The sequence below is a fragment of the Pithys albifrons genome, chromosome 5 (assembly GCF_047495875.1).
Source record: "Pithys albifrons albifrons isolate INPA30051 chromosome 5, PitAlb_v1, whole genome shotgun sequence".
Lineage (NCBI taxonomy): Eukaryota > Metazoa > Chordata > Aves > Passeriformes > Thamnophilidae > Pithys > Pithys albifrons.
This window is the reverse complement of record NC_092462.1, coordinates 922370-949479: the sequence shown is the minus strand read 5'-3', so window position 1 is coordinate 949479 and position 27110 is coordinate 922370. Positions and strand designations below refer to the sequence as shown.

Sequence of the window (27110 nt, the reverse complement as noted above, 5' to 3'; positions counted from 1 at the left end):
CAGAGTGCCCCTGTCATGCTCAGGGCTGGAGTGAAAACAACACCCCTGCAAGGCTCCTGACTGCCATGTATGTCTGCCTTTCTGCCTTTCCTGGTCTTCCTCACATTGCCATCTCATTAAGAAATTATTTTATTTTCAAAAAAGCTCCAAAGCAGTTGAGCAGTTACTGAAATCCACAATGTTCCAAAAATCAACACCTGAACTAGCACCTCCCTATGCTCCTGTGGAGAGAGCTTCAGTGTGTGCTATTTCCTCACATTCATGTGCTACGCTGGGTTTTAGACTCTCTTATGTGTGTTAAAACATGTATTAAAACAGGACAAGAGAATTAAATGAGCTGCAAGTGGGCATTCCTATTTTTATTACCAAAAGAAGAATTTGACACATATACCATTTTCAGCTCTTTTAAAATTTTCTCTTTTATTCACTCATTAAGACCCAATAAGTTATATAAATCAGAGTAGTTTTCATGTCCTCAAGGAAGTAGTCAACAAGATTTTCACTTTCGATGCTGACGGAGTAGCACGTTAGTTCTTGTCCCAGAGTGTGCTGGTCTCGGTTTTCCAGAGATCCTCCTCCAAAAGGCTGCCCTTCTGGCACAGCTTGGAATGGGAACTCCTCCCTGGTACCAGCAGAGCACGGTGGTTCCCCAGCAGGCTCTGAATGCAGCCAGCTCAGGTGGCAAGGCACACACCTGTGTGCAGGTGCACTGGCACCCCCAGGCCCAGCCCCCAGGCTGGCAGAGGCCACCCCAACCCTTCTGCCCCCACTGCTCTTCAGAGGAAGCCACAAACCACCCTGGAGCTCCATGCCCAAGGCAGGGGCAATGACTGCATGTGACAGGTGTTAAACCAAATACTTTTGTATTTAATTATAGACAAATGCACAGGACTGCCAATGACAGTGAACTGAGGCATCAGCACTGTCATCTCCCTGCTTTAAACAGTGTCTAAAGCAACTTCTAAACAAGTACAACTTGGGATACTCATGTAGAACTGAAACTGTGATTGGTTTGCTTTACCTAGTACGAAGGGTTTCCAACACTTCAGGAACTTGTAGCGAGGCCCACGCTGCCATGTCCCACCTGTTCTCAGCAGCAGCTGCTTTGCTTTGGATACCAGGAATAGATTTTTGCCCAATAACAATGCAATCTCATTATCATAGTAACACACAAAAGCATTCTAGTCTTGCTCCTCTTCATCCCCATCCTCATCTTCATCCCCTTGATCTCCAGATTCAATATCATCTTCATCCTCAACCTGAAATGAAGAGAAGGTTTGTTATGAGCAGGAACACCTCTTGCTTGATCCAGCTAGTGGAAGGCAAGACAAATGCTGAGGGAGTGCAGGCCAGCTTATGGCTAACCCCACATTACCATGCCAGATCCATTAGTGTGTAATACATGCAACTGTCACGACATCACAGATTTTACTTCTCTGCTCAGGATGGCTGAGCACTGGGGACAAGGGCAGGGGTCATCTTTTATTGATGTCTGCCAGAACAAGGCAGGAAAGCAACTCTGGCACATCTAACAACCCTCTGTTCACAGGAAGGCCTCAGCAGAAGTGTCTGGATGAAGTCTGGCTGTCCCCAGCCTGCCCAGACTGCTCAGAGCCAGGAGCTCACTGGATCCATCCCGTCGCTCACCGGGAAGCCCAGATCCTTCAGTTTGATCTTCAGCGCCGAGATCTTCTGATCCTGGTCAGCCAACAGCACCAGGAGATCATCCTGCTCCTTCTTGGACTCTGCCACCTCTCGCTGCAGCTTGCTCTTCTCCTCCTGCAGGATAGCAACTGTGCTGCTGGAGGAGTCCAGGTGCTGCCTCAGAGACTCCTTCTCCTCAGAAAGGGCCTTCACTTGGCTCTGGCAACAGGGAGAATCCCACACCAAGTTACAACACAAACACAGGAACAGCTGTTTCCTAAAGGCACATTCCACACCTTCAACAGCTCCAACCCACTGAGTGCTCCCACACAGTTACACATCCTTACCCCAGCTATTACCAGCTTGGAGTAAAGCAGGGCCAAGGGTCCCAGTGGTTCCCTCCCAGTCAGACTGCACTGCCCATGGCAGAGTACAGCTGTTTCCCAGACTGTCCTCACCAACTCTTGCAAGGCAGACAAGAGCCACATTTCCCAAGTGAAAAATGGAGGAGCCATCCAGCTTCCCCTGTATGGCCTGAACACCAAGCATGCTGAGGAGACAAACCACTTGCACCTAAAGCCTTTGCCCCTGTAGAAGGCCTCCTAACTGAAGGCTGATTGTGCAGGGCTGGTTTTGGTGTTCACCCACTACCAACCTTCAGTTCTTTCATTTCCTGCTCCAGTCGTGCCTCCAATTCAGAGCTGGCTGCTGCCCTTGCACCACTGTCTGCCAGCACAGGATCTGCAGTTGTGTTCTGGGGACAAGGAATTCACTATCAGTGCCTCACAGAGCAACACAGAGGGTAAGACATTACACAATCGTTTTTTAAAGCCTCTTGTCTTTGTTCAGCAGAGCCAAGGTGTGGTCATTGCATACAGCCCATGCTGCAAGGCATGAGCAAACACAGCTGGTTTCTGGGGTCTCTGAACTCATGCACGTGGGCACACACAATAACACAGGGTGCAAAGCTCTGTTTCACAGAAGCCAGGCTAGGAACAGACTGTCAGGGTTTCTCCAAGGCACACCCTGTAACAGCCAACCCACTGATGCTTCTGAAGGGCCAAGGATGCTTTCATTAAACACCCAAATCTTGGTATGTGAGTACTGAGAACAGCCCTAGTGACACCTCAGCCAGCCCCTCCCAGTTATAACTCCCCTGACGTGGCAGCTCTGTCACCTACAGCTGCCACACAGCACAAATTCCACAGAGCTGCCTCTGCAGCTGTGCCACCCTGGAGCCAAAGCTCCAAGCGAGGCAGGCACAGGATGGCAGTGAGGTGGCACATGGGACAGCCAGACACACCTCTGCCTCATGAGCACACACAGCCAACACATGTGCAATGGCATCTCCCCTCAGAGCAGCTGACACTTGTGACTGGAGCAGTGTTCAAAGCCTTCCTCTGACCACCTGAACACTGAGCACTTGTTTGTCAGCTGTGTGAGGCCTGTGTTTGTCACCTGTTAGCTCTGCTGTGCAGTGTCTCTAACACTTCCACACTACTTGTTCAAGGTCTGCAGCTCAGTGTTCATTTCCTAAAGCTGTTTGCTGGTTTGGGGGACAGTCACCTTGACTGAGCCATTCCACAGGGCCTTCCTGGCTGCTCAGCTCAGTCCCCAGCCCAGAGAGGCTCTGCAGCCTCTGGGGGCTGCACAGACAGAGGCCCCTCCAGCTGACACTCTGCTTTCCCAGCTTTCCCTCAGCATCCTCCACTGCTTTCAGGAGGAACCATCCCCTCTGTGTACATGAAATCACAGCTGTCTCACAAGGCTGCTGCCTCTGCAGTGCAAGCTCTCACCACCCAACAGTTGGTATTTGTCTGTTTAAAACCACCCAGGAGCAGTGCCTGCACAGAGGGGCTTGTCTGGGTAACTCATCACTTGATTTACAGCACTGCTAGAACCACTTGCTGATGTGTATTCTTAAACCAGCTTGGCTTAGGCCAGCAGCTGCAGACACTGGGAGCAGCAAGGCAGGTCTTGAAGATTTAGTCCCCAGAAATAACAGAAGCAACTTCTTCACTGGTACCATTACTTGCAGCTTTTGATTCTCCATCTGAAGCTTGGAGATTTCTGCAGACTGTAGCTGTATCTGGCTCCTGAGCATTTCTAATTCCTTTGGGAAACAGAGACAAAAATTCAGGTTAATTTGGTAAATCAAATCCAGGGCTACCAGACTAACTGCTTCCCACCAGGCAGTGTGAGAGGGAAGCTGCCTCCCTCTCAATGGGAGCACAGCAACCATTTCTCCAGGAGACCAAACTAGACAGCAACACACCCCATTTCTTACCCTGCTCCTACAAACCCTTTGCTCTGGAATGCCCACCCAAGGCAGTTGTCTGAGCTTCAATCTAAACTACCAGGGTGTTTCACACCACTGACACTCCCCTGAGCATCCTCTGTCCTGAGTGCAGAAACCCCTGGGACTGACTAACCCAGGGATCAGTTCTGTGCCCACAGACACTCTGCCAGCTATGCTTTTGAGAAGTTGCTCCCTTACATTACTGGATCTGCAGTTATTTCAATACTTGGGCTGTGCTGGACATCTAATACGTGGAACAAACATGCTCTGCAAGCCTGACAAGTCAGGTCAAGTGTCTTCTGCTGGCTCAAATCTAAGTGAAAACAACTGACTCTTTCTTTGGATGCATAATCTTGATGCTCCAAGATCAGGACCATCAAGACGAAGGTGGCTGATGAAAAGCAGCAACACATTCAGGAATCAGTGCTCCTCCCTCAAGCAGGACAAAGCTCCCTCCCCATCCCAAGCCACCCCTGCTCAGCCCAGCTTGGCTGAAACGCCACCAGCTCACCTTCTGGAGCTCACTACTGTGCTCCAGGCCACCAGATTTGCTGGTCTGTGAAGACTGCTCTGTGGTTCCCATTTCCAGCTGGGGAGAATTCTGTAAGAGCAACACAAAAATCAGCCTGAGAACTACAAACCAAAACACAGTCATGTTGTCAAAAAGAAATACACTAAAGCCACTGATTCCAAGGGTCCACAAACTCCTCATGCCAGCAGTGTGAAGCAGCAAAGGCTCTCTCAAGCCATGCCCACCACATTCCCTGTTTCCAGCATGGAATTAGTCAGGATGGCTTGGCTGCCACCACAGGGGCACGTGCCCAGCTCCAGGCAAGATGCTCCGAGCCAGGGACTGCCAGCTGGACTGAGTTCTGCTGAGACAGCACTTACCAGCTTTTCTATCACAGAATCCTTTTCCCTCAGCTGCCCTTGCAGCAGTTCATGCTTGTTTTTCCACTCTTCCAGCTCCTCTCTCAGCTTGCTCACTTCTTCTGTCTGGATGCCATTCATCTGGAAGGTGTCGCTGTGGGAATTGTGATGCTGCGTGTCCTTTCCTGAGCAAAAGGGGGTTACAGCAAAGGTCAAACCAACACCATCTCAGGTTGGCTTCCAACACACCACCTGCTGTCCTTCTGCCTCACAGGGCAACACAAGCCATTCTGGCTCAGGGAGCCAAGCACAGTACTCAAGAATTCTCCAGGTACAATCAAGGCACATAATAAAGAGCTCTCATGTGCCATTCCTTCGGGTATTGATGCTGCTTCAGGCATTCACCCCATCCAGAGTAAGGCCATGACAAATTCTGTAGAGGGAAGATAACTGATTCCTTACATGTTTTTAATCACAAATAATTGATAAGTTTTTTTAAATAATGTCATAGCCAACTTATCAGGCATTTTGACCATGGAACCAGCTGGACCATCCTGCCCTGGTGCAAACACAGGTAGCAATTTCTGCAGGGGCAGCCCCAGGCCTCCCCTCACACTCCTGCCCTGGTGCCACCTTCCCTGCCTCATGCTCTCATTCCAGATCCCACTCCAGCACACTCTGAATGTGGCCCTCATGGTCCTGTTCTGCACCTGGACAGGCAGTGGCTGGGCTGGATTAACTGGAGCCACAGCAGCTCCTGGTGGGCACAGCTCCCCAAGCCCACAGAGCTGCTGCAGCCCTGCTGCACTGCCAGCAGCCACAGCACATCCTGGCACAAGGCAGATTTTGGCTACTGGTTTGTTACCCTTGCTGAAGCCCACCTAGCTGCACTTTGAGCAGGTTGTACTGGTCCTTGTGCTGCTGGATCTGGGACACCTGCTGCGTGACAGTCGCCTGGAGCTGCTCATTCTGGGATGTCAAAGTGCTGACCCGCTGCTTCAGTTCTTCAAGCTCCTGGTCCTGTGAAAGGGAAAACAGCACTTGGAGCCAAAAGCAGTTGTACAAACAATGCTGCCAGGAAGGTGAATAAAGACAGAAAAGCCTTAACATGACCTGCACTTGTTTAGTCCCTTCCAGGAGCTGCAAAGAAGTTGTGGTAACTGCAGACATGACGTGTCCAGTAAAGCCTCCTGCTGGTTCACAAGTGCCCTCAGTCCCTCATGAACCCCAGAGCCTGGTCCCAAACTCAACACCTGCTTTCAGTTTATTTCCTTTGCTGCTCTGCTTCTCAATCTAAGCTGCAGCAACCACACAACTGAACCACTGGGAAAAAGGTTTTGGAGGTGCCCCCACAGTGGGCCCAACACACACACCACACCAAACCATTTCTTCCTTCAGCCCCATTTCATCTGCCAGCTTTCCAAAGGAGAGAGCACAGGACTAAGAACTGCATCTCTGAGGGGCTGCAAGTTCTCCAGTGACTCATCTGAGAGCAAACACTGCAACACAGAAAGAGCAGAGGTACCCCAAGAAAAAGAGAAAGTCAACTTACACAATATTGCCAACACTGCCATTTGAGTTAAACCTACACACAGGTGTGTTTGTAAGTGTTTCTGCACCCCTGCATTCCTTGGTACTTGTTTCAGAACAGGGGGTATCACACTGCACTGCAGTGCCTCTGAAAGGCAAAACCAAGAGCTTGTAAAGGCACCTGTGCAGGGTAACTCCCTCTTACCTGCTCCCTAATGACTTTTTTGTAGTGAGTCACAATGTTGTCATGCTGTTCCAGTGTCTTCTTGACCTCCTCCTCCTTTTTATCTTCCTCACTGGACTTGTAAATAGCTTTACTTATGACACCTGTCAAAAACAGTCCTGGTCACTTAGAGCCCAGCTCACTTTTTTGGGTCCTCAGAACAGTCCCACAAACTCACAGTTTGAGTTCATGGCTTGACAAACTCAACCTGCACATTGAGCAAGCAGAGGTTCAACAGGAAGAGGCAAGTATTTCATTGCAGGGTTTGCACACTGACTGCTTTACTGTGTCAGAGCAGTAAATGGGGCTTTGAGTCCTCCCCCTCAGCAAAGCCCTACTGCAGCCCAAGTGGTGCTACAGTAAGAGCAAGACTTGGAACTGCAAGGCCAACAGGCAGATTAACTGCCTGGGCAAGCCACATTTACAGCTGCTGCTTTTAAGGCTTTCTCCTGCTCTAGTCTGAACTGTAAATACCAATAAACAGGACATCAGTTACACCTTCAGCACAAGGACAACCTGTCTATTCAGTGAGGGAAACCACTACAGAAGTGTCCATCATATCCCAGTGAGGCAGGAAATTCAGTGTCCATGTGTTTTCTCAATGAAATAGTCAGGAACAGCCAACAGCTGGGTTGGTACTCCCACAAATCAAGCCTTGATGCTCATCATATGTGCTCAGCCCCTGAGTTTCCACATGAGCACAGGTAAACACCTCTTGGCCAGTGTGGTAACTCCCAGGACATCACCTAACAACATCAGGTAATCCAGTTCAAGCATTTTTACCAGCACTTGAACTGCAAGCTCAGGTACAGGATGGCTCCCAGCTATTACTGCAGCCTTTTGGTGCCATCACACTACTTTGAGGGTGGTTACACTCAGCACACTGGGTAGGCACCAGCTCATCACAAACACCACAGGAACCAGCACAGCATCTCACCTTCCAGTTCCTTCACCAGCTTGGTGAACTCATGGTCAAACATCATGTGGTCTGGGCTGGAGAAACTGGGCTGTGGCTTCTGGGCAGCTCTGGAGTAAAGTTCATGTTTGCTGATGAAGCCAAGCTTCTCAATGAAGTTCTCCCTGCCAATCCTCTTCTCAATCAGCTGCTTCAGCTTCTCTCTAAAAGCCAGAGACAAATCAATCACAGTGCATCAACTGAGAAGAAACAAACCCATCCTTCCCTCCAGACAGGCTTTGCAGCTGCAACCCCTGCCTGTCTCATCTTACCCCCGCTGCCCTGTCCCAGTACAATCCTCTCAAACCACCACCTGCCATGCCCAGAACCCCTCCCTGCAGTCCTCATTCCTACCCCATACTTACTTCCTGTAATTCTCCAGGGAATTGTCATTGTAGTAGATGGAGATGCCAAGCAGAAGTGCACACAGGCCTTGGACGAGCTGCTCCTCCTCTCCCAGGTTCTCAGCTATCTGCCCTGTGAGCTACAGCTCTTGTTAAGGGTACTAGAGATGTTTCAGCATCACACCACGTGCAGAGTGTTTCTCCCTGCACACATTCCCACTTATTTCCACATGTGAGGTCAAGCTTGATGAGGCATTAGACAACAGAGCTGATAAAACCCTTGCAAAGTTCACTCCTGCTTTGAAGGGTTTGGGTAATCAGTGGTTTCCCTGAAGTTTCTCTTTTCAGTAACTGTTTAACCCAAGAGATTGAGTGGTTTCAGAACACACTTGCAGTGTAGATAAGGTGACAGTTTAGCGTTGGACTTGAGTGATTTTTTTCCTGAAAAGCAGGCACAGAATTTCTTGTTTAACAGAAGCATGAAGCACTCCTGTGCCTCTTGAGTGTGAGCTGAATTCACACTGAAACACCACCAGGCCTGCTGCAGTACCCCCACTGGGCTGGCCAGCTGAGTGGCTGGAATGTGCCTGCCCCAGACAGGGCATGGCAGCACAAGGCTGGCTCTGTCTGTTGGCCCAGTGCATTTCCCTCCATGTCATGCAGAACCTGACCCAGACCAACCTCTGACCTGAACATGAATAACCCAAGCAGTGCCCAGGCAGGGGGCTGTGCCCACCAGCAGTCAAGGATACAAAAGGCACATTGGCTGGGTTGTGCAGGAAGTGGGTGACAGCAATGGAGCAGTTGCTCAGCCAAGTGCACAGCAACATCAGGAGTCCAACCCTGGTCTGCACTTTGCTGCCCTGCAGAGAACAAAACCCCCATCATCACCTTTGCACAGGGCATGGCCAGAGCACCAACACCAAGCTGTGCTGGCTCACAACTCACCTCAGCATTTCAAACACAACTCGTGTCTTTGAGAACACCCACTCTTTAGCAGTACTGCAAACAGCTTCAGTGCTTGGATCAAGCAAAGATGAAACCATTCACACTGAACTGTTTCCAGAGCACACCAGCAAGCAACACAGATGTGAAACATGACTCAAGGCAAGTTAGCACCAATATAAACCCATGGCACATTAGTTCTGCATTTGTCATTAATACAAGGGTGACATGAAGGAACACACACACAACCCCTGTCAAGAAGGAACAAGGGAAGGTGTACATTAGTCTGTAAGGATTCCCTGGAAGAGATGCATCACCAGCACTTGCTCTGCTGACTAAACACTGCCAGGTGTTCCCAGTATGTTCCAGGGAAAGATAGTACTGAGTGGCTTTCAGGTCAGACAGCAATGCTAACTGCAGTATTTTATTCCTGTTCACTTGAGAAAATTAGGTTTAGTCTCCAAACTGATTGTGTCAATTCTGTCTCTGCTGCAGGTTTTGGGCCCAGCTGTGCTAACACAGGCACCCACCTCTTCCAACAGCTGATCTCCAGATGGAAGCAAAGTGCTCCCTCACTCCCATTTACGGATACTGGCTCTGACTGCCCCAGCACCATCAACCAGTCCATACTGGGAGAACCCCTGGAACAGGCAGTGCTGCCCTGCAGCACGTGGGCACACCTCAAGCTGCTTCAGAACACTGGTACCAGTGTCCCTTAACTCAGACCATGGAATCACTTGTGCTCGTGCAACCCAGCACTTCCAGCCCTTGTTTTAGGCTGGAAGCAGCTGCAGACCACATTTATCCTCATGCACTGCTTCCTGTTCTCAGGGCAAATGGATGTGTTCTGCCCAAGGACCTGGACAGTCCAAACAACAGCTGTTTTCTGCACACACCATGGCAGCACCTGCTCTGAGGGGTGCAGCTCTCCATGGCTGCTGTTTCAGGCCAGGTAACACCACAGCTGTGACCAACAGGGCCAGGGAACCAGCTCCACAGCAGCAACACATTTTGTGCTTCAGTCAGCAGCCTGGAAGTCAGAGCATCCCTCAGGGGTCCTTTGAGGCCCAGCAGAGCCAAGGTTAAAGCACCTGCTGGTAAGTAGAACACAGCGAGTGTCTGAGAGGCAGTTAAACAGTTTTCCTTCCAGCAGCCAGGACACCAGCAGTGTGTTCCCACTGGAGATGGTGGCCAGCTGTTTGCCTCAGGCCACTCAGAAAACACTCTTTCCAGCAGTTGAGTTGTCCTGACACACGAGCAGGTGGTCCCTGAGTCCCCCCACTGCAAGGAAAGCACCCGTGCTGCCCCAGACCTGTATCCCAATCCCACAGTTGTGTGGAGCACCCCAGAGAATCCCCTGGAGACACAAGGAGTTGGTTATGCCAGGGAAAACCCAAACCCACTGCAACACAAAGCTGTGAGTGGAAACACATAAAAAAGCTGTTAAAGAAAACCTCCCCAGCAAACCCCAGGCAAGAGGGAAAGGCCTGATTTTGGCAAGGAAATGCCCAAGCTGGGCCAAAAAATACATACCCGTCTGTCGATCTTATCACCCTGCAAGTTACACACACATTACTGGAGAGCCTTCAAGTGCAGCACAGGTCAGAAACACCCCCAGCCTTGAGGCCCTTCCATTACTTGGGACTGCAGAGCCAAAAGCAGCTCTACTCACTCAAATTTACCATACACAAAAATGCCAGGAGAAGGATAAAAGTGAGCAGGGGCTGTTTTCAGCTAAGGCAGCTGACAGAAGTCACAGGAAGGGATTCAAAATTCCAGCCATCACTCTCACTTGCAGCCAAGTCTAATTACCCCCAGAATAATGAAGTCCTTACTATTACATGTGCTTTTCCCCCAGGTGGCTGAGGCAGAGGGGAATGTCACCAGGAGGCACAGGCTAGGGGGGAACTTTATGTGCCAGGCATTAACATGCTGAACAAGTTCAAAAAAAGCTTTTAGCTTTTCAAAGCCAACAATCAACACATGAGAACCTGCAGTTTTCTTGATGTTTCCAGTTAGCAGGTCCAGGCTCAACACCAAACTTCTTGAGCAAAAAACCCTCATGACAGGGGATCCTGCCAACTGGCCTTATCTTTTAAGCCAAGCTTAGGGCCTGGATGCTTCAGGGCATCTGAGAGCAGGCAGCAGCTGATGGCAAAGCAGGCCTGGCTGCTGCTGTCTGCCCCTGGAGCACAGAGTGCTTCAGGCAAAGCTGCACAGCCCTGTGCAGAGGAGGCCGTGGGGAGCAGCCCCGGGCACAGCCCTACCTGGGACAGGATGTTGGTGCACTGCTGCAGCAGCGACACCGGCAGGTTCCCGATGCTGGTGGCCAGCTGCACCCGCAGCAGCTGCTCCTTCAGGGTGGCATTCTCCTGCAGGGCATGGGCCAGGGCCACGGCAGCACACCAGTTGGACAGGGAATCCGTGGAGAAGAGGCCCCCGCAGAGCAGCTGGCCCGCCGAGACCGAGTTTCCTGTGGCTACCAGGAGCAAAGGGTTACAATGAGCCACAGAAACAGCCCAGGACTGAGGCAGCACACAGTTAACACACAGGGGGAAAGGCATCACACTAGGGATGCTTTACAGCAACCCCAGGCCAGACTGCCCTGCCTGGAGCAGAGCCTGGCCAGCAGGCAGGAATGCACCCAGCACAGCTGGTGCAGCATCAGTGCCAGCTCAGGGCCCTGCCCACAGCCTGCCCTGCCCACAGCCTGCCCTGCCCACAGCCTGCCCTGCCCTGCCCTGCCTGCCCTGCCCTGCCCACAGCCTGCCCTGCCCTGCCCTGCCTGCCCTGCCCTGCCCCGCCTGCCCTGCCCACAGCCTGCCCTGCCCACAGCCTGCCCTGCCCTGCCTGCCCTGCCCACAGCCTGCCCTGCCCTGCCCACAGCCTGCCCTGCCCTGCCCTGCCCACAGCCTGCCCTGCCCACAGCCTGCCCTGCCCTGCCCACAGCCTGCCCTGCCCTGCCTGCCCTGCCCTGCCCACAGCCTGCCCTGCCCTGCCCACAGCCTGCCCTGCCCACAGCCTGCCCTGCCCTGCCCACAGCCTGCCCTGCCCTGCCCACAGCCTGCCCTGCCCTGCCCTGCCCTGCCCCACCTGCCCTGCCCGCCCTACCGTCGATGGTGGATGGCAGCAGCGTGGACACGATCTCGCCCTGGCCCTTGTGGTTCTTGTAGAGGAAGCACTGGAAGCAGTAGAGCACGGCACAGCGCAGCACGAAGGGCTGCCTCTCGTTCACCATGGACATGAGCAGCACCACGATGGCAGGCCTGGGGCACAGGGACAGTCATCAGCACACAGCTGGGAACCAGCACAGCCACAGCTACACAACCATCTGGGGCCTGTTCTCCAGGGAAGGAAGGCATCTTGGCCTACCACTGCATCAATTACCACTTCAAACAATGGCAGTGAAGTCCAAGGGGCTACTCAGAAGTTTTTCAGCTACTTAGAACACAGACCAGCAGATTGTTAACCATCTTCCTTGTCTCCAAGGACTCTTCTAGACTGTCCTCTGGCTGGCAGGGGCAGTTTGTCCCAATCTGGGAATGTCTCAGCTGTTGCTCATTCACTTTTCAGTGACACAGCACAGCAGTTCTAGCCCTCATTTCTGTGCAAACACCTGACACCTTCCTGCTGTGTCCAACACACCCCACCTGAACTTCAAAGTGTTGCCTCAGATTGTAATTCCAACTCTTAATTGCAACAACCCTTTGGATTAGACTGTCCTGGCCCACACCAACACGCTACTAACAGAGTTAAACACTTCTTGCTCTACCTTGGTGGATTAGAAGGTGCATTTACAGAGGCAAAGTAGTCCTGGTTGGTCTGGCATCCTCGGATCACCTCTGATACAGTATTAATGGTCTGGGGAAAGGGCATTGAGAAAAGTTAGAGACATCTTCCCATGGGAGCCATAATGCACCCCATACACCACTTGGTTATTCAGCCTGGCCCTGACAGCTCTGTATGTACAGGCACACACCAAGTCTCAGCACAGGCTCTCAGAAAACCACTGCACGTGAAATCAAAGCATTTTCCAGCTGTGAAACACTGAGCTGAGGCTGAGGGGCAAAAAGGCTCAGGTGGCTCTGCCACACCCAGTCAGCTCCAACTTAATGTGCTGTCCCAGCTCAGTTTTGCTAAGCCAGCCAGTTCAACTGGACACTTCCTTGAAGTGAAAAAGTGAAACCTTTCAAGAAACAAAGAACTGCAATAGAGTAACCAGCCCACATTCAATCCAAGCACATCCTTTTATCAAGGGGAAAATATCTCATCCTACACAGCTGACAGGGCCTTCTAGAACCTAAAATTCCCCATCACTGGAAGCCTGCCAATTAAGAATACTTGAAGACTCACACAAAAGAAAACAATAAAACCTCCACCCCCAAAATGAGGAAAAATCAATTCAGCTGCTCTGGGATATGCTGAAATCCAACAGAAAAAGTAAGCAAATCCCAGTCCTTTGTGGCTGCAGAGCAGTGTGACCCCCCACTGATGCTGCCCACACAGGGAGCCATCTCTGGCATCTGAAACACTTGCTTAGCCAATACCCAGCTTGTCTCTGCAGCCACTGGCTGTCCCTGCAGAGTGCTGTTGGCCCCCTTGGGAGCCCCAGCCCAGCAGCCCCTGCCCCTCTTACCTCTGTCAGGATGTCAGCAGGGACCCCCGTGGCCATGAGGATGGTGCAGAGCTGCTGTAAGAGCCCACAGTGGAACATGGCCTTCTGGCAGCTGCTGGTGGCACCAGGAGGGTTGGTGGGGGACACCAGCACCCGCACCAGCTGCAAAACAGGGAAACATTCCCATGTGAAGAGAGCCCAAGACGTTCTGAAACACAATGACAAGCTCAGGGGAGGTTAAACCATGACAGAGAGTTGCCCCTCAGCATGGAGATCAGAGGAAGGCAGGCTGTTCATCTCACTGCTCCCCAGGGCTGCTTCATTCTGGGTTTCACACAGGGGCATTCCTCACACAGAACACCCTGGTGATGTTCTGATGCCCAGGCTGCATGAGGGGTGTGATGCACCAGCCACTCCAGGCTCTCCTTGCCCAGCGCTCGTGCTGGAAGCAGCACAGCCCACCAGCTCTGCCAGCTGACTCTGGGCTGAAGGGGGCACGTGGATGGCACAGCTGTGCCATGGCACTGCTCACCACCAGGGAGCTGGCACAGTGCTGGCACTCAGGAGTTCAGGGAGGGCTGTACCTGCAGCATCAGGTGAAGGTTGGTGACTTTCTGGGCAGACCACCCGCAGTTGTCATCTCCCACCTCAAACCAAGGCTTCATCCTCTGGATGTAGGAACCCTCCTTGAAGAAGTTCTGATTGGAGTTGTTATTCTTCAGCAAGTTTTGTAAGAGCAGGAGACAGTCCTCCACTACTATTCCTGATGAGAGTTAAAAAAAAGAAAAAAAATCAAAGTACAAGTCAAAAGATGGAAACAAACTAGTTCCTCCTGCAGGTGGAACAGAGCACACACATTCTGAGCTCTTCATATTTAACCCATCAGGTTTGGACCGAGAACTGTGAGCCTCAGAAATGAAGAGAATAATCAAAGGACCCTGAATCAAACACCTAGATGTTGAACCAGCATGTTTCCAAGGAAATCAGAGCTGTGCTTCCACCAGCACAGAGCAAAGTTCCAAAGCATAAACAGCTCATTAGTCAAGTGGGTAGGAATGAGAAAAGCCTCAAACAAAACCTCACCATCACTTTGTGTCAGAAGTTCACCTACTTCTGTCAGACTACACTGTCTCCATCACATGCACTCAAATGAGGTTCCCTCTGAACTGAATTGTGATTCCAGGACAGCAGTTCCTTCCTGGGTTACACATTCCTTCTCTTCAGCCACTGGCTACATCTTCAACTCACTGCAAAGCTAATTTTAGTTTTTGGGTTACCCTCAGATAAAGTCCCTCCTCTCAGAGGAACAGATATGTCAGAGGGGGGGAGCAGAGAAGTCTGAGCACCTGGGAATTTACATGCCAAGTCTCCTGAAATTATTAACTGCCTAAAAATAGCAGCTTTAGACCAAAGGCTTGCTTAATATTTCCATGCCAACATACCTGGAGTAACTGAGCTGGGAGAGAAGCATTAGCTGCTCCTGCAGCCCAGAAAAAGGTCATGAACAGCAGCCTGTCATGTTACTGAAATCAACTGTGTAGTACACTACAACTGATGGCAAACTCAGCCTGTGCTGCTTGTAAAAAAAGAGCCCCTAGTGCTGCACTATTTTTGCTCATACTTTTTCACCCTTTTTCCCCTCCCAACAGGTAAATCCCTTGGCCAGGAGCTGAGCAGAGGAGTGAAGTTATGAGAGCAGCTGAAGGAGCTCAGCGAGCTGTTGCTTCCAGGCACTCAGAGCACGCAGGGACCTCGAGGGGAATGCAGACACTGAGCTCTGTAAGTGACAAATGCAGCACACACCCCCACCTGACACTGCCACTCCAGCACACACTGCCAGGCCTGAGGCAGGCACCAACACAGCACCTCCTGCCCACGGGCTCGGAGAGGTTAACTCAGGGTTAACCAGAAGGCTCTGCTGCTTGCTCATCTGGTTTGGCTTGGTTTGTTACACCCCCTCTAAGTTTTGATCCTGCTGTGGCAAGGCCTGCAAACATCACCTTTAGCTGGTGCCAACATCAGGGGTCAGACTTTACTGTACCTCCATCACTGTTTCCTTCCTCTGTTATGATGTCCAGAAGTCTCTCAAAGGCATTTTCAAAGGCAACAATTTTCTGTATGGCTGCATTGCTTTTGGTCAGTTGCTGTAACAACAGGACTCCCTGGACAGGAGGGGGAGAGAAGAAGTTAAACTCGGGTTTTGCACAACTGCATTGCTGTTCCCCAGTCACAACTCTCAGAAGGATGCTGAATGAACAGCACAATCCTCAGCCAGGAGCACAGGACTGGGCTCCATGCCCTGCACCTCAGCACATCCACAAACCCCACCACGGGCACCAGGCAGGGGTCCCGTGTGCCTCACACAGAGGATGCCAAGAGGCCCCAGAGAACTGAGGGGTAAGTTCCTTCTGTACTTACATCATTCCTTATAACCTCCCTGGAGTCTGCCAGTAAATCCATCAGTCTGGAAACACCTGCAACAAACACATTTTATTTAAAATAGCATTAAAGGGTGCAGCTTTTTTGGCTGAAGGTCTCCCAGACCCCTCACTCAAGGCTCCTCTGCAATGCCTGCTGAGGCTCCAGCCCCACTTGATAGCAGGGACCTCAAGCACTCACCCATGGGGCTGACCAGAATGATCTGCTGCACTTGAGGCCCCTGCTGCTTCAGCAGGGAGGTGAGCAGCTTCACTGCAGGCCAGCGGACGTGGAAATCAAACTCCTGCAGGAGGGACAGCAGAGCTTCAGGGACACAGCCCTGGCACTGAGCTCACACACACTGCCAGGGGCTCCCAGCCCTCAGCACTGAGCTCACACACACTGCCAGGGGCTCCCAGCCCTCAGCACTGAGCTCACACACACTGCCAGGGGCTCCCAGCCCTGGAACTGAGCTCACACACACTGCCAGGGGCTCCCAGCCCTGGGACTGAGCTCACACACAGTGCCAGGGGCTCCCAGCCCTCAGCACTGAGCTCACACACACTGCCAGGGGCTCCCAGCCCTGGAACTGAGCTCACACACACTGCCAGGGGCTCCCAGCCCTGGCACTGAGCTCACACACACTGCCAGGGGCTCCCAGCCCTCAGCACTGAGCTCACACACACTGCCAGGGGCTCCCAGCCCTCAGCACTGAGCTCACACACACTGCCAGGGGCTCCCAGCCCTGGGACTGAGCTCACACACACTGCCAGGGGCTCCCAGCCCTCAGGACACACTGCCAGAGGCTCCCAGCCCTGGGACTGAGCTCACACACACTGCCAGGGACTCCCAGCCCTCAGCACTGAGCTCACACACACTGCCAGGGGCTCCCAGCCCTGGGACTGAGCTCACACACAGTGCCAGGGGCTCCCAGCCCTCAGCACTGAGCTCACACACACTGCCAGGGGCTCCCAGCCCTGGGACTGAGCTCACACACACTGCCAGGGGCTCCCAGCCCTGGCACTGAGCTCACACACACTGCCAGGGACTCCCAGCCCTCAGCACTGAGCTCACACACACTGCCAGGGGCTCCCAGCCCTGGCACTGAGCTCACACACACTGCCAGGGGCTCCCAGCCCTGGCACTGAGCTCACACACACTGCCAGGGGCTCCCAGCCCGCAGCACTGAGCTCACACACACTGCCAGGGACTCCCAGCCCTCAGCACTGAGCTCACACACACTGCCAGGGACTCCCAGCCCTCAGCACTGAGCTCACACACACTGCCAGGGACTCCCAGCCCTCAGCACTGAGCTCACACACACTGCCAGGGACTCCCAGCCCTCAGCACTGAGCTCACACACACTGCCAGGGGCTCCCAGCCCTGGGACTGAGCTCACACACACTGCCAGGAGCTCCCAGCCCGCAGCACTGAGCTCACACACACTGCCAGGGGCTCCCAGCCCTGGGACTGAGCTCACACACACTGCCAGGAGCTCCCAGCCCTCAGCACTGAGCTCACACACACTGCCAGGGGCTCCCAGCCCTGGGACTGAGCTCACACACACTGCCAGGAGCTCCCAGCCCTCAGCACTGAGCTCACACACACTGCCAGGGGCTCCCAGGCCTGGCACTGAGCTCACACACACTGCCAGGGGCTCCCAGCCCTCAGCACTGAGCTCACACACACTGCCAGGGGCTCCCAGGCCTGGCACTGAGCTCACACACACTGCCAGGGGCTCCCAGCCCTGGGACTGAGCTCACACACACTGCCAGGGGCTCCCAGCCCTGGGACTGAGCTCACACACACTGCCAGGGGCTCCCAGCCCTCAGCACTGAGCTCACACACACTGCCAGGGGCTCCCAGCCCTGGGACTGAGCTCACACACACAGCCAGGGGCTCCCAGCCCTGGCACTGAGCTCACACACACTGCCAGGGGCTCCCAGGCCTGGCACTGAGCTCACACACACTGCCAGGAGCTCCCAGCCCTCAGCACTGAGCTCACACACACTGCCAGGGCCTCCCAGCCCTGGGACTGAGCTCACACACACTGCCAGGGGCTCCCAGCCCTGGGACTGAGCTCACACACACTGCCAGGAGCTCCCAGCCCTGGCACTGAGCTCACACACACTGCCAGGGGCTCCCAGCCCTGGGACTGAGCTCACACACACTGCCAGGGACTCCCAGCCCTCAGCACTGAGCTCACACACACTGCCAGGGGCTCCCATTCCTGGGACTGAGCTCACACACACTGCCAGGGGCTCCCAGCCCTGGGACTGAGCTCACACACACTGCCAGGGGCTCCCAGCCCTCAGCACTGAGCTCACACACACTGCCAGGGGCTCCCATTCCTGGGACTGAGCTCACACACACTGCCAGGGGCTCCCAGCCCTGGGACTGAGCTCACACACACTGCCAGGGGCTCCCAGCCCTGGGACTGAGCTCACACACACTGCCAGGGACTCCCAGCCCTGGCACTGAGCTCACACACACTGCCAGGGGCTCCCAGCCCTGGGACTGAGCTCACACACACTGCCAGGGACTCCCAGCCCTCAGCACTGAGCTCACACACACTGCCAGGAGCTCCCAGCCCTGGGACTGAGCTCACACACACTACCAGGGGCTCCCAGCCCTGGCACTGAGCTCACACACACTGCCAGGGGCTCCCAGCCCTCAGGACACGCTGACAGGGGCTCAGCACTGACAGCCTAACATGGGACCCACGTGGGAAAAGGACAATATCACATTGCAGCTGGACTGCCAATTAAAAGCAAGTATTTGTGTTGGTCTCTTCAAGCACAATCACACTTAGAGTTTAGGAACACAAGTTTTAACAGCTGCAAGTGAAGAGGCAGTCCTTGAGGATAAACCCATTGGAAAGGGAGTTAAACATACCCTGCTGCAGGAGAGCAGTCACACTTTCCTCTTGAACTGCACCTCAGACATTACTGCCTCATGATTATTTAATGATTACCCAAAAATTCTCCCTGCACAAGTCCCACAGCCCTCACATCTGGCACAGCCCTCTCTGGCAGGGCAAAGCCATGGCCCTCTCCATCCAGCTGTGCCACCTTACTCACCTCCACCAGAGTCAACAGCAGAGTGACATTGTCCTGCTGTTTAATGAAAATCTCTGTGAACTGACTGCCCAAATCATCCACTTGCTTGGCTGAGTTTTCTTCTGGAAGAATAAAAAACAGCATATTACAACACCACTGGAACAACTTGAGCAGCTGTGACTTTTATTCTTACTAAAATAAGGCCAGGGGTGACCAAAAGATTTTGAGTCACTGCTATAAAGTTAATGGAATTATTTTCAGAACTAACCCCAAACCAGGGTGTGCACAGAACAAACTCCCTGCATTACTATTCCAGCTATAATTTTGGCTCTCAGAGCAGCACATGCCCATCCCCATGCAGCCCAGCTGATCCAGGAGAGCAGCTCCCCACGAGGACCAGGCACTGACAAAGGCACAGCACACCTCACACCACTCTGCAGGAACAGAAAACAGAGGCAGAAGGATCCCACCAAGTGACAAAAACACACATCTCTGCACTGCTGCTGCTTTCCCAGGCTGAGGGACAATTTACATAACTGCCCCACAAAGCAGTGGCATGGAGGCCCTGCTGCCTGGCAGAGTTAGGCAATGTCAGCTGAAAGACTCAGCCACAGCAATCCTAAATCCAAGGGAAAGGGCCTTTTCAATAATAGGAATGAACAGAAAATGAACAGTAAAGCCAGGGAATTTCTGACTCAATCCAGAAGTCTTAGGATTTCCCTCCCAACTGAAGGGCAGATTTACAGCCTCACCAAGGACACACTCACCAACTGTTACCAGCTGAGCAGCTGTAAAAAGGGTCAAAGCCCACACAGCATGGCCAGGCTCTGCACCTTGCTGGGGTATGGCAAACAGAAACCAAAAGACTGGCACAGAAATCTGGTGTCAGCAACATGATTTCCATTCAGTGACCCTGATTCAAGCTGCTGGCCATGGTGATTCACTGCAGGGGATCAGCAGCATCTACTTGTTAAGGATCTCCAGTGCAGCACAAGTGCTTTGTCTGGCCTTGCAGGCAGAGGGCTGGTCACTGCCCCTGGCACACAGCTCCCCTTCAGCCTCCCAGACCCCACAAGAGGCACAGAGAGGCAGCAACACTCGCCAAGTTTGTAGCTGCAAAAAGAGTAAAATGCTACAAAAAATGGTAGAAGACAGGCTGTGTGCAAGAATAACTAGCCTGGGCATGGAGCACCCAGCACAATGGAAGTCCCACAGTGAGCTCTCCGAGGGTCTCAGCAAGTCTGGGTCACTCCTGCTTTACAGAAATGAAAATAAAGACTCCACACAAGCCGAGCTTCTGCACTTGCTACTGCAGAGTAGAGGCAACTCAGCTGGGAATCAGCCATACCTGGACTGCACACACTGTATTTGCTGCAAGCCAAGGGCCCCAAACCCTAAACATCTGCCTTGTAAAATTAAGTCCAAATATCTCACTTTGTCTTTTCCATGAGCTGTGACTGAACATCTTGTCCTTCCCCCAAGCCCAGCAAGTGTTTCAGCTCTGCATCCCAGCTGTTGTCCTTGCACAGGCTGCAGGTGCCAAGGCAAAACCTGAGCAGCACACACAGCTTGCACAGCCTCCTGCAGCTTTGCTGGAGCCCCTATTTATCTACTTCAGGATTCTTCTGGGAAAGGGCCACATCACCTTTTTGGTCTCTCAACCCTTGCTCTTTCCTCTAAGTATTTATTCTACTAGGACTGCAGAAAAGGGGGAGCTGGACAAAACCAGGCAAATGGAAGCTGCACCTTACATGGATACACAGCAGCCTTCTAGCCAGAATTGCTCTCTGAATCTACACATTCCCAGGTTCTCTCAAGTAAAAGAAAGATTTCCATCTATTAGATCAGCTCTTAGCAATTCACTACCAAGCAGCACAGCAAACTAGAGTTTAGTCTTAAAATAAACAGGTGAAGTGCATTTTGATAAAATCAGTTTAAAAAGGAGAATGTGAAAAGAATTAGTGGTGACTTGGACTAAAGTGGACACTACTGGAACATGCATTGCTTAAAACAGACACTGTTAGGATGCTGGTGTGCAGCTCATGCAGTTGTGTCCAGCCCCAGGGCCTCCTGCAAACACCCAGACCTCAGCCCACTGACATCCCCCCAGTCCTGCAGCTGCACCTGTGGGACAGCCCCAGCCAGACCTCAACATGCAGCCTCTGCAGACCTGCTGGCATCCAGCATGCAGGTCTCAGGAGAAATCCAATTGGAAGCACACTTGAGCTCCAAGGAATAAGCACAGAGAGGGCCAAGTGCTGCCCCTGAGCTCCAGGTCAGGCTCTTACAGTGTCCCTTTTAAGTGGCAGCAAGTGTTACTGTGTGAGTAGCAGCCAGGGCTAAGGGAAAGTGCCATATTCATAAAGGAGAGGTTCTTTTACCTTCAGAGTCATCTGGCAGTGCAGACAAAATAAAAAGAAAGGAAAGACAGGTTTACAAGTTGAACAGCTTTCCACACAGCACAACCCATGACAGCATCAGCTCAGTTTTCCACAGAGCCATCCCAGCCTCCTAAGCAACCCTGACTCCTTTGGGAAGCTCTCATGGAAGGGCTGAACCAAAACACCCCTTCCTCTCACAACACTGGTGATCCCTCACACAGAACCCCAGTGTGACAGTCCTTTGCTCTGTGTAAGACATGGCCAGGGACACCCCTGCCCAGCCCATAACCAAGGCCACTGCCACCAACATGGACTCACAGCACTGTGACACTCTGGCCTTGCTCAAAACATACTCCAGGAGGATCAGAGAACTGGATGAACAGGCACAGAAAGGCCAGGAAGCCAAACAACCACCTGGCAATGGGTCAGAGTAACATTCAGAGGCCTCTGAGACCAGCTTTGATGACCCAGCAAGAAAGTGGCAGGGATTCTCACAGCCCAGCTGGACAGTGTCTGCTTGGACTCCTTGGGCAGCACTGGCAGAACCACCCTGTAAAGTGCCACAGCAGGGCTGAAAAACATCTTCATACTTACAGGCAGCAGCACCTTAGCACAGGTACCTGAGATCTTCTAAATCATCAGCCTGCAGTTCCCATTTGCCAGGAACAGCCAGAATTACCCTTTCCCAACAGCAAACCATTACTTGATTCTCAACTTACAACATTAGAAAAAACAATTACCCTGCTCCAATCTGACTGCTGCTCACAGAACATAGTTTTTAAAACTAAAAAGCAAGAGATCAGTGTTATTTTAATGCAAGCTACAGCCAACAAGACTTTCAGCATTGTCCTGACAGTTCCACAGTAACCAAGCAGGTCTCAGCATTAGTAAATCACAGTATTACAGCTGGTGATTTAAACCAAGCCCCAAGGACAGGAGCCCCACAGTTAATACAAGTGCTTACCTTGCTCCTCCTCTTCGAGGTCATTCGATATCACATTGTAGAGAGTGTCCAAGGCATAGCCAATTATTTCAGAATCTGAACTGCAAATAAAAGGACCACTTTTCTTTAATGACTTATTTCCAACTCCTCTTCCCACATTGCTTTTCTGCCCAGGCAGCTCCCTTTGAGCAGCACAGCCTTAGTGCAATACCAGGTAACCACTGGCTCCAGCCCCTGAATGGAGCCAACCCCCTTGTCCCTGCTCCACTCCCTCAGGGGAGCTTCAGCACGTCTGGAGACACCAGATGACCACAGGAAGCCTCACTGTAGGTGTGTCCCCTTTCCTGAGTCACTGCCTCCAACCTGTTCCTCAGGTGAAAGCCCTGGGAAGGCCCCAGACCACTTCCCAGGAAATGACCCAAGGAAGCTGCAGACAAGCTCCAGCCCCACCCCAGGACAGACCCTCCCTGCCACACCATCAGACACAGCCCTTGGAGCTCCAGGGGGATGCAGGGACAGCTGGGGGTCCTCCCAGACGGGTTGGCCCCATGGCACCGACTGCAGCTACACCCAGTTACCAGGGGGTTGGCACTCCCCACAGCCCTGGGGGGCTGCAGGGCAGCCTCGCTAAGCCCAAGGCATCACTCCACCTGCTCACAGCCAGCCCTGCTCCAGGGCAGGCCTGTCTGTTCTGCACCACCACAGCTGAGCCACCTGCAAACCCTGCACTACAACCAGGCACAGCCACGGGACCAGAGCAGTGGAGCCACTTCTGTGCTGCTCTTCAACCAGAGAGCAAAGCACAGCTGGGCAAAAACTAAAGGAAAATCAAACCCAAGAGCACAGAGGAGGTGCACAAAGACACCCCACAGGGCTTGCATGACTTGGCCAAGCACCTGGAAAGCACAGTGTCCAAAGAGCTCTCTGTGCAGCTTTAGGTGCTTTCACTGACCTCCAGGGCTCACCAAGTGAGGCCTCCACACCACAGCCCAATTTGCATTGCAAGAGGCTGCTATGCCGGTTCAGAGCAGGGGCCTGAACAACCACCTCCCCCTTTAACCCATGGAAATGGTCTCATCTAGCAGGTATGACCACATCTCCAGCCTACTTCTCTTTTCCTTGTCATTTTTCTTCTTGAATACACTACTATGAAGTCAATGTGTTCCTTTTCGTAGAAGTGAAACAATTTCACATCTCAAGAACAGTTTCCTGGAAACCTAAAAACACCCACCAAGCTGTGGCCCTGCTTTTCCTTTCCCTTGTTAAGACAAATCACAGCAGCTACAAAAGAATAAGCAAATGTCATGCACATGTGGTTCAAAGCAGGTCTTGTTTTCCCTGCTGAAAGAGAACACATCACAAAATGAGGACACAGCGTCCCACCTCTGCTGTTCACTGCCCTGCCACCATCTGCTGCTCAGCACACACCACATCTCAGGCACCACTCTGTGCAGACTGAGGCTGAAACCCAGGCCAGAAATGAGGCAAGGGAAGGCACCCACCTGTGGGCTGTCCTGCACATACAGAGCTATGGTTGTGCCTTAGGACAAGGAATGCTCTTGGGTCCTTACATCAGGCTCCAAACCCTTTCAAATGTCACCCTGAAGTTCAAACACCCTCTAATATACAGAGAAACAAAGTAGTGAAAGATCCAGTTGGCTCCTCGCTCCGGTGCCTTCTCCCACACCAACACTTAACTGGTACTGGCCTGTTCTGCAGCCAATGCCAAATTCTTTCCACAATAATCCCTGGTGGGATGTAGCAACATCAAGACAGCAAGTCAGTAGAAGCCCTTTACCATCTTCTAATTTGTATGATAAAAATAAATCCATAGCACAGGAACTCTGGTGTGTGTAAGAGTCTGGAACATGTAAAAGCTGACTCAAGTCCCAGCATGGCTGATACACAGGGCTGGAAAACAAGTCCAAGAAGTCAGTTTGCTAAAGAACAAGTTTTACAGACTCAAGCACAAGAGAGAGCTTCAGGCACTCTAGAACTGTTTAACAAGTAGAGTGCAGCTTCCATTTAGGAAATGGGATACTGCTGTTCCAGGATCAAGGCTGGAACTAATGTGCAGCAACAGCCCAAGATCCAAGGACAGAAATGAGAACAGGACACAAGAAGCACCTTCACTTATCTAATCAAAATAAAGCTTTGTCAACTTAAACTTCACAGCAACACAGCCAGTGTGCAGAGCCAGCACATCAGTGACTCATATGAATACACTGACATGTGAGAAGAGAACCTGAGTCAGTCACTGACTCCTCTTTTCTGATCCTAAGCAGCTGTGCTGCAAAGAAAGTGAACAACTAGTGGAAAGGAGCATTTTCTACTGCTGCAGAAAGCTTTAGGGTGCCTCAGGTGGCCACTGGAGCAGTCCAAAGGTCACACACCGGAACAGCAGCCACAGCACTGCCCTCTGCCAGCCAGCCTGCCCCAGTTCAACAAGCCTGTCACACTGGGCACAGAGACAGCTGAGCCTGGGAGGCACTGACCAACCACTTACTCAGATGAGCTGGCTTGGACTTGAGCTGAAAGAGACCCAAGCACCTCACCTGTACCACCACTGACAGCAAACAGAGCCCTCAGCACCGGCTCTGATCCGACACAGGGACTACAATGCCCTCCCAGATAAGCCCTGGCACACAGCACTGCCCAGCTGACACTCTGGCACAGCAAACCCATCTTCTCCCAGCTTGTTGTGGCACACAGCATTTCTTCAGCTGCAACCCCAACCAAGCAGGTATTTACCAGCTCTTTGAGCTGCAGCTTGAGGCACAGAAGACATGTGGACAGGCCCTGGATACACAAGTTCCCAAGGCTCAGCCAGAGCCCAGAAAGCACAGGGGAGCCTCAAGCCCCTGCCCTGAGGGGTTCAGGCTGCCACCTCAGCTGGGAGGGGTGAGTGTAGCCCCCCTCCCTCCTCCAAGTTCCAGTCTGCCCTCAAGAGCAGAGCTGGATGGAAGCAGGGCCCCTAACCCAGGGGTTTTTGCAGGGCTTCCCCATCAGATCAGTGACAGTTCCTCCTCTAACCCTGCCTCTCCCTCTTTGCACCAGGTCACACATTCCATTTTAACTGCTCAGGCAGTGGAATAGGGATACATGGACTCACCTAGACAGCAGCCCCAACCTCCTTCCCAGCTGGCAGAACTGGCTGGGCAAGGAGAACCTCAACCAGCAGCCCTGGGCTGAGCACTGAAGGGTTTCCTGTCCTATATCCATAAATGGAGCAGGAGGCCTCCTCCCAGACACAAAACTGCTGCTTTCCTAATTGTCCTTTGCCTTGACATCCCAAGACACACCACTCCTTCCAGTGCACACGCATCCAGGTATTCCACAAGAGCCCATAAGGCTGTTTCATATCAAGTCATCACCTTAATGGTTCAAGCCAGACTGAAAGCCTGCCCCAATCCATCTGCCTGCCCAAGCACCAGGAGCATGCAGTGTGGCAAGCTTAAATCCAAGCACTGCCAACAGGCTCCACGTTACAGCCTGAGACACTGCCAAGTACAGCAGTGCAATCAACTGCACAGATGGGTAACATACTTCAAATACTGGACTGCATAAATATTACGTTCTGGTCCACACAGAGCATTCAGAGTCATGTCAGCTGGGTTGGCAGCAGCCCTGCAGTCCTGCTCTCCTGTTCTCCTGACCCTCAGTGTCGGTGCCTGCATGACCCCCAGGGCACGATGATGCTACCAGTTCATTTTTAATACACACCAGCAAGAACACCCACCTGCTGACTGCATTCATTTCTCTTAACTGCATCTGCTTCCCCTGTTGCCCAATAACAGGCTGACCTGGCTTATTTCAAACCCTGCATTTAATCAACATTGTCATTCTGGACTCAGCTGCCCACAGCAGTGCAAAGGAGCCCCTGAGAAGAATCAAGAGGCACTTTGGTACTACCTTTCCTCTGCAGCTGGTGTTTCTGTCCTTCATCCAAGCCCCAGGAATTCTGTCCTTCTCACCTCTGCTGATGTTTGTCACCACCACAAGCCCCGGTGACAGGAGTCACGGAGCCCCGGCCGCCCTGCCGGGGCAGGCGAGGGGCGCAGCACTCACCGGTCGGTCTGCAGCACGTGGATCAGGTGCTCCATGGCCTGGATCCCGACCTCCAGCCGGTACTTCTGCGGGGGAGAGGCGGGGCCGTCACTGGGTGCCCCGAGCGCCGGGCAGGGCTCTTGCATCCCGACCCCCGGCCCTTACCTTGGACAACGACTTGAGCGCACGGACGGCGTCCCTGCGGTCCTCCAGCAGCGTGGACGAGGCCACCCGGTCACACAGTTTCTGGATCTGGGCAGGGCACAGCACGGGGCTCAGCCGGCAGGGCCGCGCCAGGCCCCGCACCCGGCCCCGCAGCCCGCCCCGCTCACCGTGTCGGCCCCCGAGGGCTGCGGGCCGGCGCTCGGGCCGCCCATGACGCCCCGCAAGAAGTTCATGGCGGCTCAGCCCGGCCCGGCCCCGCTCCGAGGGCTCCCGGTCCGATCCCGATCCCGATCCCGCTCCCGCTCCGCCGCCCCCGCCGAGGAAGCGCCGCCGCGCCTGCGCTGCCACGTGGCGGCCACGGGGCGGGACCGCGGGGACAGCCAGCCCTCGGTGGTGACACAGAGCGGGGACACGGGCAGGGCCAGCCCTCCATAGGGACACACACCGGGGACACGGGCAGGGCCAGCCCTCGGTGGTGACACATAGCGGGGACACGGGCAGGGCCAGCCCTCCATAGGGACACACACCGGGGACACGGGCAGGGCCAGCCCTCGGTGGTGACACATAGCGGGGACACGGGCAGGGCCAGCCCTCCATAGGGACACACACCGGGGACAGGGGGCAGGGCCAGCCCTCGGCGGTGACACAGAGCGGGGACACGGGCAGGGCCAG

The 27110-nt window shown here is 53.2% G+C and overlaps 1 protein-coding gene across 4 annotated transcripts; it reads right to left on the bottom strand.

Annotated features, from left to right (window-relative positions):
• Positions 1-342: 342 nt before the first annotated feature.
• USO1 (USO1 vesicle transport factor) lies at positions 343-26772 on the bottom strand. 4 transcript variants are annotated; one of them, XM_071555304.1, is made up of 25 exons: positions 26606-26772; positions 26439-26525; positions 26295-26359; positions 22248-22327; positions 18924-19024; positions 16045-16147; positions 15844-15899; positions 15467-15587; positions 14010-14188; positions 13447-13587; positions 12583-12671; positions 11922-12076; positions 11078-11283; positions 10344-10364; positions 8618-8728; positions 7887-8005; positions 7504-7685; positions 6549-6670; positions 5695-5833; positions 4835-4998; positions 4455-4544; positions 3671-3757; positions 2300-2398; positions 1648-1863; positions 343-1259 (listed from the first exon to the last, which is right to left on the bottom strand). In XM_071555304.1, exons 1-25 carry the CDS (start codon positions 26669-26671, stop codon positions 1182-1184), a joined length of 2877 nt encoding a protein of 958 aa, XP_071411405.1. In that variant the 5' UTR covers positions 26672-26772; the 3' UTR covers positions 343-1181. The 4 variants fall into 4 exon arrangements, with proteins under 4 accessions (XP_071411405.1, XP_071411407.1, XP_071411404.1 ...); XM_071555303.1 differs by having other exon boundaries at positions 344-1259; positions 11078-11289; XM_071555306.1 differs by lacking the exon at positions 10344-10364.
• Between the last annotated feature and the right edge of the window lie 338 nt (positions 26773-27110).